The sequence below is a fragment of the Scardinius erythrophthalmus genome (genome assembly GCF_964197995.2).
Source record: "Scardinius erythrophthalmus genome assembly, contig: HAP1_SCAFFOLD_355, whole genome shotgun sequence".
In the NCBI taxonomy this organism is placed as follows: domain Eukaryota; kingdom Metazoa; phylum Chordata; class Actinopteri; order Cypriniformes; family Leuciscidae; genus Scardinius; species Scardinius erythrophthalmus.
The window spans coordinates 19,860-31,514 of record NW_028296257.1 but is presented as its reverse complement, the minus strand read 5'-3'; the positions used below and the strand labels follow the sequence as shown (position 1 = coordinate 31,514).

At 40.6% G+C, this 11,655-nt stretch overlaps 1 protein-coding gene across 1 annotated transcript; it reads right to left on the bottom strand.

Annotated features, from left to right (window-relative positions):
- Positions 1-5,322: 5,322 nt before the first annotated feature.
- LOC308686506 (zinc fingers and homeoboxes protein 2-like) lies at positions 5,323-7,447 on the bottom strand (the record flags this gene model as incomplete). Its single annotated transcript, XM_081394934.1, has 2 exons — positions 5,494-7,447; positions 5,323-5,419 (listed from the first exon to the last, which is right to left on the bottom strand). Exons 1-2 carry the CDS (start codon positions 7,329-7,331, stop codon positions 5,323-5,325), a joined length of 1,935 nt encoding a protein of 644 aa, XP_081251060.1. The 5' UTR covers positions 7,332-7,447.
- Between the last annotated feature and the right edge of the window lie 4,208 nt (positions 7,448-11,655).

The window sequence follows — 11,655 nt, the reverse complement described above, 5'->3', positions numbered from 1 at the left end:
ACAAAGTGATGCTTTAAAATTCATACCTCACTAAAGTTGCTTTCAGTTATTATGAGTGTTTTATTCAGAGGAATGTTACAGGCTCAAAGCAAGTTCAGTCATTTGGAAAATAATGTACCGGTAAATAGAAAATAATTTAAACATTAAAATGCATGTTTCAAAAATATAGCACAATAAAACTGAAACATCTAATGAAAATAACTTAATCAGCGTGCATGTGTAAAGTTCTCCGTCTGTAGAACACAGAAGTAGATATGTTGGAGACGGGAGCCAAAACACACTGTAATCTGCCCATTGATGAAAAAATAAAAACCCCACACATTTCTCTAACGCTGGTCCATTACGAGTGTATTAAAGAGACGAGTGTATTCTCTGTGCTAATCTCCATAATGCTGCTAAACCCATCAGCACAGCTTAAGTTGTAAAGGGGTCATGAACTGCTTTTTTATTATTTTGTGCTGTTCTCTGAGGTCCACTTCTAGATGAAGAGGGTTTTATATAATAATAACGATAATATTATCAGTAATGGGCTATTGTCTGTCCTGTTGACCCCCTCACCGAAACACATGGTCTGAGCCGGCGGGGGGGATGGTAGACTCGAAGTACACGCCCACTGCTGTGATTGGCCAACCGTTCTGCATATGTAAATATGTTCAAAGCCTAGTCAGTAAACGTGTGGGATTGTTTTTAAACTTCCGATGTTGAGAATAGCGGTGAAATTCAGCCATACAGGTTAAAAACGCACACATACTCAGTCCAGGTCCAACGATCTGTCATAACCACGTAATAACGTGAGTAACCAAGAGTAACGCACAGTGTGGTGCGATATTACTGTCGGATCCAAAATACTCGGTACAGCATCTTCTTTTAATTTCAATCTCTCTGAAAACCCTGCGTCGAACTGTGCCGTGTTTGTAACTGAATGCACAGTGAAATGAAGTGGACAAAGGACCAAGCTCTTACTGACGCGCTCTGGAACTTCAAAATAAAGTTAAGCTAAAGTTAATCCACTCCTTCCTAATGTTGGGATCAGAGGGAAGGTAATGCAAAGGCTGTGTTGTTTCACAGTCTGGACTTGTTATCTTCAGAGCCATCTTTACCGTTTGGTTTCTGCATTGACCTCCGTTTGCGTCTCTCGTTATTTACCCACTGCATGACATGCGTGAATCGGTGGGCGGGGCCAGATAAGCAGCGATGTAGAATAGGTGGGTGGGGCTAGATAAGCAGTGATGTAGAATTGGTGGGCGGGGCTAGATAAGCAGTGATGTAGATAAGCAGTGATGTAGAATCAGTGGGGCTAGATAAGCAGTGATGTAGAATCAGTGGGCGGGGCTAGATAAGCAGTGATGTAGAATTGGTGGGCGGGGCTAGATAAGCAGTGATGTAGAATTGGTGGGCGGGGCTAGATAAGCAGTGATGTAGAATTGGTGGGCGGGGCTAGATAAGCAGCGATGTAGAATAGGTGGGCGGGGCTAGATAAGCAGCGATGTAGAATAGGTGGGTGGGGCTAGATAAGCAGTGATGTAGAATCAGTGGGCGGGGCTAGATAAGCAGTGATGTAGAATTGGTGGGCGGGGCTAGATAAGCAGTGATGTAGAATTGGTGGGCGGGGTGATGTAGAATCTGTGGGCGGGGCTAGATAAGCAGTGATGTAGAAGCAGGCGCTAGTCTTCTGCAGAGGCGGCGTTTAGCTACACTATTATGTAATAAAGTGACACATTCCGCAATCATTCGTTCAGAGGGATTGGCTTCAATATAAGCTGTTTTTAGACTAACAAGAACGTTTTGAGTTCTGAAACTTACAGGATGTTTTATAGTACAATGCCCTCTTATATATTAAAAGATCAAGGAAATTTTGATTTCTCATTTCATGACCCCTATAAGTGTGGTCTTCGTTTGGGGTGCAGGGGTCTTGGGGTCTCCAGGGACCCCAGGCAACAAAATGTAATTTTGTAACAAAATAATAGTTTTTTTTTTTTTACAAATTTAATTTTACTCTGTTTATTAATGTTTTTACTCCACATTTGTGCAGTTTTTGGAGGATTTCTGATATATATATTTTTTAATGTAAAATTCACTTTATAAAAAAAACAAATCTCGAAATATCATTTATGGGGATAACATGAATAAGTTTACATGCTCCACTATATGCTATTTGACTGACTGAAAGATAATATCTTTTCACAAGTTTTTCCAGTTGGATTCATATCTAAATATTATGAAATCACAATTATAACAATAAAAATTACTTTGCCAAAGTTAAGCTTGTTAAGTTGTTAAGTTGAGTTAAGTTGAGTTTTTAGAGTTTATCATTTATTTCAATCTTCTTTTTTTCATATGATTGTACAAATGTAATCTACACTTCAGTTACTAACTGTAACAGAACAGATATGTATAGTTATATTATATATTGAGTACAAATACATGACATGAACATCAAAATACAATGAACAGAACAAATAACAGCAAACAGCATAACAAATAAGCAAATAAAGCAGTAACTTTTGTCTCTTTCTCTCTCCCTCTCTCTGTGTGTGTGTTCACATTGTCGATGTTTTTTTGGTGGTTCCACATTTTGGACTATTTTATTTGACAAATTATAAGAGAGCAGTTTTTATAGTCTCACAAATGTATGCCTCTCTCTGTGTGTGTGTGTGTGTGTGTGTGTGTGTGCGCGTGTGTGAGCATGATAATTTTGCATTGTGAATGTTTTTAGCATTGTCAGAAGAGTGCCACTTCATTTCTTTCTATGTGTGTTCTGCATTGTTTCTATTTGAATTGAATTTCGATTTCGATTTTGATTTCGGCTCCCAACGATCACCAAAATAGTACAATCGAATAAAAACGATTATTTTGCCATGTTCTGTTTTGCAAGAACTCTCTTATATTGTCTTGTGTTCTGAATGACACGCACACGCGCACACCCGCCCCTCCCGAAGCCGTAAACTCTCTCAGCTTGAATGTTTAAACTGATAAGACTTAAAAGAAGTGAAAATAATCAACTTTAGTAATGATGCAATACTGGCCCGATTGTGCAAGTGACAATTCTGTCATGTCCCGACTCCTAAACGCGAGAGTGTAGTTTCAACACTTTGTCCAACACATTTTGAGAGCCAGAGAGAGAGAAGACGCAGCACCGCTGAACACTCGCGCGGTTTGTGAAATTGTGTCTTTGCGAAAGTTTTAAAATGATTGATTTGATTTTATAATCTGTGTGGATTAATTTAGGCGACTCATACAATCTACTTGCTAAAGTGAATCAATGTTTGCGGGGGGATTTCCCGCATTATAAGTGGTAGACCTGCGGGAATTATTAAAATACTTATTGAAGTATTATCTGTTATATTATTTATTTTAATAGTTCAAAAAGTACAATAAATGTTCAAAATTAAAAAAATTAAGAATTGTTGATAGGTGTCTTTTTAATAAATGCAACACGTTCCCAAAGTCATGTGAAATAATCGTGTTACATAATCGTGATTTCAATACAGACCAAAATAATCGTGATTATGATTTAACTAAGAGGTATCAAAGAGTTGATATTAACAGCACTCTGTCTGAGGCTAGAGAAATAACATGTGGGGTGCCTCAGGGTAGTGTCCTGGGTCCATTGCTGTTTCTCTTGTATATAAATTATATGAATTCTGTTTGCAATTGTTATCTTTTTCTCTACGCGGATGATTCAGCCTTGGTGTTCTCCCATAAGGATAAAGAAGTTATTGAGAATCATTTAAGTGAGGAATTAAAGAACATAAGTGAATGGCTGATAGAGAACAAATTGTCTTTGCATCTGGGGAAAACCGAATCTATTCTATTTGGTTCAAAAATAAAGTTGAGTAGAACTCCCGAGCTCAAAATTTCTGTGGGTGGCACCCAGATTGAAGTTAAAAATTGTGTTAAATACTTAGACTGTGATTTGGATAGTTCTGTGAGTGGAGAAAGTATGGGTCAAAGGGTTATTATAAAGGTGAACCAAAGAATTAAATTTCTGGCACGTAAGGCTCAGTTTCTAAATAAAGAAACTTTAAAAATGTTAGCAAATGCTTTAATTCAGCCACACTTCGATTATGCCTGTACTACATGGTACAGCAGTGCCCCCAAGAGGATAAAAGTTCAACTACAAACGGCACAGAATAAATTAGTCAGGTTGATTTTAAATCTCAACAATAGGAACCATGTCGGCTCTCCCGAACGTAAGAAATTAAAATGGTTGACAGTTGAAAACAGGGTGAGACAGTTGAAACTGAGATTAACACAAAGATTTTGTATAGGAATGAGCCAAGGTATTTTAAAGAGCTTATTAGCTTATTAGGAACTCTCATAGCTACTCAACTAGAGGTAGTGCCACAGACATAGTTCCTTGTAGATTTAAGAGCTGTTCTGGGCAAAACACCTTTTTGTACATGGCAGCTATGGAATGGAACAAACTCCCAGTTGAGATTAAGTTAAGCCAGTCAGATCGCTGTTTTAATAGAGCATGTGGTGAATGGTTGCTAAATGCTAATTAGATTTTTTTTTTTATGTGATCCTAAGGAATTTTTATTTTTGCTGTATATGTATTTGTTTATTTTATTTTGTATTTGGATGTGGTTGAATGTACAAGGTAGGCTACCTATTAGTCATCTGTAGCTTGCCTGGCCATCTTTATCAGACTACAACGAGGACCACAATAGAAATAAGTTTGTAACTTTCTTGTTTTATCCTCGACAGTTCTGATTAATGTATAATGTCACGGTGATGACTTCTTGTTATGCATTTATTTTTGTTACTGTCTAATAAATCAAATCAAATAAAAAAAAAATTATAATTTTTTTTCCATAATCGAGCAGCCCTAGCGGGGTCTCCAGAGACCCCAAAGACCATGAATGTGACAATTTTTTTCACGCTAACATAAAAACAGATATCATAACAATAAAAAAAAATATATATATAATTTTTTTTTAAATTCAGCAAAAGTAATTTGCGGGTTAAAAAGACCCCGAAGAACACCAGAGGGTTAAACTTCTACCATTCTTTCAATACACTTCACCAAAAAACACGACTTTCATGACAACACCAGCACATGCAACAGTGTTCTGCTCATCTTTAAACATACCTTCCATCTTCTAACTGGAGTCTGAAACTCCGAAGTCCTCGCTACCATCTCTGAACGCTTCCCCGATGTTCCCCGTGTGCTGAGCGAGTGTGTTGGAGAACCGGTTCTTGATCTCTGGGTTCCCCGTGTGCTGAGCGAGTGTGTTGGAGAACCGGTTCTCGATCCCCGGGGTGCTGGGTTTGATGATCTCTTCTCTGAGTGGTCGATCCTTCGGGCTTGGATAATCTTCAGCCCGGCAGCCGTTTCGCTCTCCAAACACCTCCTTCCAGTCCAGGACGCAGCTCTGCCGAGCCAGCCGACTGTCTCGGAACCACCGGACGAGTTCTGTGCGGGACAACCGCGTCTGCATCTCCATACGCCTGAACTCCACAGGCGAAGGCCATCGGCTTTGGACTAACCCATTTTTGACCTGGTTCACAGACTTGCTGTTGGGAGGTACAGGGCTGAAGGTACGAGTCCCGGATCTCTGGGATCCATTGAGGACCGGCTGTAGGGAATCCCGTCTAGAACCCATGGAGTTCAGCAGGGCTTGTTCCAGATAATCTCGAAGTGCTCTGCGCTCCGTGAACCAGCTCTCGAGTTCCTCTCGGGACAGTCTAGTGGTGATCATGAGTTGCTCGACCTCATTATAGGATGGGAAACTGTTCCTCTGGAAACTCTCCTCTAGAAGCTTGATTTGTCCAGGACTCTTGTCCTTCAGAAGAGGAAACTGAGTGGGAACCGAACCGAATTCAACACACGAGTTCTGGGAATTTGTAGTGTGGTCAAGAAACCAATGCTTAACATCCCCATGTGGGATTTCTTTGTCATTCTGACTACTGAAGCATGGGAGCATTGGTGGTTCTGTAGACTTACACTGAAGGACTGGTGTCGGGGACCGGGAAAGAGTCTGGATGATTGTTGGTCTGTTCACTTGTGCTGGTGAAGAGGACACGGTTACACCATTACCAAAGCAGGATAACTTGTTTTTAGGAATGAAGGCAAAGGCAGAAGTACGATTGTTTATTTGCTGATGAATTAGAGATCTTTTGAGATTGGTGGACACTATGGGTAACAAAGGGAGTCTTTCTTTGGACATCATCTTCTCTTTGGATTGAACCATTGGGAGTTTCCCTTTAGGTGGGACACAATATGCAACAGGTCTCTTAATGTCTGAGGCCACAAAAGAAGCAGGGCTAGATGTTTTAGACTCAGGGAACCCAGGAGAAGAAGCGAGAAGTGGAGGCATGTGCACAACAGGGCGTTTGAGCTCTGAAGCCAAGAGAGGAGTTCCTGAAGAGTGTTTAAGAGTCTGACAGAGAGCAGTAGAAGTGGTGGATGATATATTTGCTGTGCTGTTTGATGCAGGGCTGTTCTGACGAGTTGGTTCAGGTGAAGCCACACAGGTGTGCTGTGGGGTTGGTATACTCCCATTGAACATCTTCTTCCGGGCTTCTTCCACCTCTTCAGGAGTCCAGGTGATGCCCTGCTTCAGGCGCTGGGTGGAGAACCACACTTTGATCTGCTCCTCCGGGAGCCTGGAGACTGAAGTGAGCCAGGAGAACTCTGAGTGCGTCGGGTACGGGAATCTGCTGAAACATGTGATCAGGGTGGGATTGCTGTCCAGGACTGGGTTGTACTTGCTGGTGTGAAGAGGAACTGCGATTGTGGGAGAGTTGCAGAGATTGGGAGGTCGCTGTAGAAGAGGGGTCACATGACACACGGGCTCCGGGATAATGGTCGTACCATTTACACTCACAGCCCTGATCTCATCCTTCAACACTGGACTATACAGACCCTTCTCCACCTCAAGTCCTTTCTCCAAAATGCTGTATTTTGGTGTCTTTCCAGTGTCTCCACCTGCTTCCAGAAGGGAACCATCATTCTCGCAATCAACTGTTTGCCTGAACTTGGAACAGCTCTTGTTTGGGTGTTGAACTTTATTATGACATTCAAAGTTGTTGGTACTGAAATTGCAGAAGGTGCAAACACAGAATGGTCCTTCAGACCGATGGAAGTCCTCATGATCACTGTAGTTGCGGAGGTTACGGGTGTAGAAGGAACCCTTCTCCGATGAAGAAACCCCTTCGGTCTTTTCCTCTTCCTCATCGTTCAATGCCATCTGGCTTTCGTCTGTTGGAGGCGGAACAGGATCACATCTGTCCAGTGCAGTCTCCACTGAAACATCCATCTCCACAGAGTCTTCGGGAGTGAAGCCGGTTGCATTGAGCACACAGGGGTTCCTTTGGCCAGACATGATGAGTACAGTGACGACGGGCAGATGATGATCTGGTGAGGGATTTTAATTAGGGACTAAGGGATCGGAGTGAAAACCCAGCATGTGGGCAGGTGAGCTTCATCTGCTAATCTGGGTGTCATGGAGGCTCACCTGCACAAAGAGAAAAGATACAGAAGGACTTCATTAGAAGGTCAGTGACACCAATCAGGTCCTGTAACTGGAAGAGCACAGCACTAGAAATGTCAAAGGCATGCTCTTAATTAATTCCCATGGAACACACATTCTGATGAAATGTTTACCCTGAAAGCACAGTAAGGAGATTTACTAAACAGGGCACATTAGCGTGAGAGCGCAATTCCAGAACTGCGCAGATGGGAGTGTAAAGTTCTGCGATGATCTACTGACGCAAATTAAAGAGTACAGACGAAGTCAGATCATTTCCATAATGACCAACACAATCTACCAGTTATCGTCTGGTTAAAGACGTGCTTTTTTGGGCGGTAAATAATGGCGCAAACAACTGGTACATTGATGAGCGCAAACCTTAGTAAATCACCTTGCGTGATTCATTTAAATACTCTCCTCCCATGAATAACTGCATCTGAAAGGGAAACTCCTGCAAATGCATATGCACTAAGGTCAGCCACAAAAATAACCCTGTCCACACTTTTTCAGCGCTAGTTTCTCACTGCGTGTCTTTAGTAAATCCTGACAGTAGTTTTTTAATGCCAAAAGAGGGTTTGTGCTGCTGGCTCAAACTGCTAGTAAATTTGGCCCCAAGTGTCTTAAGTAAAAGTTTTTGTGCAAATGTTTTCTTGATTATCTGAAATAAGAGTTGACTGGACTATAAAATCATACTGTAACTTTTCAGAACAGAAAACTCCCTCCCCAGTGAAAAAAAGGGTTTATTGAAACTAAACAGCAAAAATGTCTCACTGATCTTACTGTTACTCATTTCACATGTGAAGAGGCATTTACATAAAAGTCTTACATGCAGAGCAGCAAAAAACAACCTGTTTAATTCTAAAGCTCAGAGAGAAGGTTATCAAAAAACTCAGTTATTTTGGTGCACAATATTTGGTGCTATATAATGCAATGTGGTACAGACTACAACCAAATAATAAAAACCTCTGACAAACAAAGCAGATGCACACTTTTCAACAGAGAGAAAGAGGAGTTTGCACAGAAGGTTCATGAGTTCAAGCATTCCAGAATCAAAGCCAACAACTCAGCAAAGACAGAAGACTTACCAACAGCTTTATCTAGAATCACAGACGAAGAGGAGAAGGAGAAAGAGAAAAGAAAGTGTCTAATCTGTGGGGGAAAGTGAAACAGGTTTGTATTCATTTGTAACCAATCCCAGACGTTTGAGATCAAGGCTGGAGGGTCAGTGAGGCGATTCTGGCACGATTCGACTGAGAATCCAAACACACATGACTACATTCATCACATCAGCAGAAGCACACACAGAGATCACATTGTACTCACACATAATGACATTTTCATTTCCCCATTATACATGTCATTTCATACTGTATAAATATTTAAAGACGTTAATCATATTAGTGTCCTTTTTTCATTCAACGACATAAGAATTTTTAAAACAAGTATTTACGGTCAAATTAATGTCATAGAAAATAATGTTTTAGCATTGTGTGATGTGTTTTTGTGTGTTTTGGGGTTATATATTTATCACATTTTGTTTGTTCATATATTGTGTATAGGTCCCCGAGGAGAATGACCAATTCACAAAATGAACAAAATGCATTGCTGATATAAAAAATTGGATGACTAGTAATTTCTTACAACTTAATTCTGAAAAAACAGAGATTATAATGATTGGACAAGACTAGAATACTGTCTAACACTTGATGGCTGCTCTGTCGAGTCTTCGTCGCCGGTTAGGAACCTGGGTTTGTGTGCTCTTTGATACCAATCTTTCATTTGAAAGTCACGTGTCTAGTATCTGTAAGACCGCATTTTTCCATCTTAAAAATATATCTAAATTACGCCATGTGCTCTCATTGACAAATGCGGAACAATTAGTTCATGCGTTCATGACCTCAAGGCTAGATTACTGTAATGCTCTACTGGGTGGTTGCCCTGCACGCTTAATAAACAAACTACAGCTGGTTCAAAACGCAGCAGCTCGAGTTCTTACCAGAACCAGGAAGTATGACCATATTAGCCCGGTTCTGTCAAAACTGCATTGGCTCCCTATTAAACATCGCATCAATTTTAAAATATTGCTGATTACTTAACAAAGCACTAAATGGTTTAGCTCCGCAGTACTTGAGCGAGCTCTTAACGCATTATAGTCCTTCACGTCTATTGCGATCTCAAAATTCCGGCCAGTTGATAATACCTAGAATATCAAAATCGACTGCTGGCGGTAGATCCTTCTCCTATTTAGCACCAAAACTTTGGAACAGTCTTCCTACCATTGTCCGGGAAGCAGACACACTCTGTCAGTTCAAAGCTAGTCTAAAAACACATCTCTTTGACCTAGCATTCACATAACATATTATACATTTAATACGTCGCTGAGCAGATTGATTGTGTTCTGCAGAACTAGAAGGAAGCAGATGATGGTCAAGTGGAGGAGAGTGTGAGTGTGTGTGTGTGTCTGAGCAGCTCTTCCACATCAGGACGCTGGAAGCCGCGTGTGTAATATTAATGACGGCGCGTGTGGAGGAATCACGTCGCTTCTGCTGGAGGGAAGAAATCGCTTTTCTCTCTCTCCTGATTATAAATGTAAAAACATCAAGCCAAGCTTCATTTGCATGTTGTTGTTATGGCAACAGTGAGAGTGTGACAGCCCAGCAACACTGTGTGTTCATTAATTACAGCAGCCTGACAGCGAGCCACACACACACACACACGTGTGCAAATGAGAGTAATGACACATTCAGCATCACCACAGCGCTGGACTGTCATTATTAAACTTGCATGAGACTCTGTCGCAGTCTTCAACTAACACACACACACACACACAGACTTTCTGAAGATTCTCTAAAGATCACAAAGAATGGGTTTTAAATTCTGACATCTGATTAAACTCTCTCTGTTAGCATGGTAACCACAGGTGACATCTGACCCTCATACAGGACCTGTATGATCTCTGTTAGTCATCATGAAATCAAAATGGACAATTCTTGTTTTTTTTATGGAATATTAGTGTTTATTGTAAATTACTTATGGGTGCACATCATCATTGTGTTAATGTTGAATCAAAATCACTTCCTCTTGCAGCATCTCTTCTCTGATGATGAGGGCGGGGCAACCTGTCACTCACATGAGATCAGCCAATAGCAAACCTCAACCATACAACCATCCAATCAATTCCACACAGACACAATCAAGCCCCGCCCACATTTGTTCTTGTTCCTAAAGCGTTTCACTCAGATATACAACACAATAGATTTACATAGTATTTGTTTTATTGTTTGTAATCTTTTTATTGTATAACTGACCGTTTACATACTGTCTCTTCAATAATCATTAGAATTTTATTTACTTACCTTAGCCTAGTATTAGTTTCTGCTGTGGCATCTAAATTGCTATCGAGGATTGTGAAATTTCACTGGTATCAAATATTCTCACAGCAACCTTATATCGGTCACACTCGGGTTGAGGAAGAAGATGAGATGTGGCAAGGGGATCCATTATCAACTTAACTTTAATTAAACAACACAAGAGACTAGAGTAGTAACGAACGAGAAACATGAAACAGTGTGTACTCAAACACAACCAACACCAGACGATGAGTGGAGAGAACTGAAGCTCTTAAATACACAGGAAAACAAAGCCCTATAATCACGTTTGATTATACGTTAAGTAACAAACTAGCAGTCATTAGAGTATTAGTAGACTGATGCTTAATATCTTCTAACTCTTTATTTTGATGCTCCTGCATCATTCGAGACACGATCACAATTTACACATCATTCCCTTCACCCATCCCCACCTAAATTCACCCAAGAATCTATATGGTTTAATGTGAATAATTATCATCCAGTATTACACATGTTTGGTATCATTTGAAATGTCTCAGTGCGACTGGTACAAGCGTCTCATTCCCAAATAAGTAAAACAAAAGGTAATAAGGTTTTTAGAGATAACTGGCACACAAAGGAGGGTGGATCTCCAGGCAAATGGCCTCCTACTCCCAAAAGGTGTCAACTCAATGCAAATTCTGCCCCCAGTAAGTCTGGGACGGTGATCAATGCAAATTCCCATTGTTAGCATATGTTTCCATGTGAAAGAAGTTTGTCTATATAATGAAATGTAACCAGAGGATCAGCGCGATTCTGTACCTCAGATCACCCCGTGATGCAGAGTC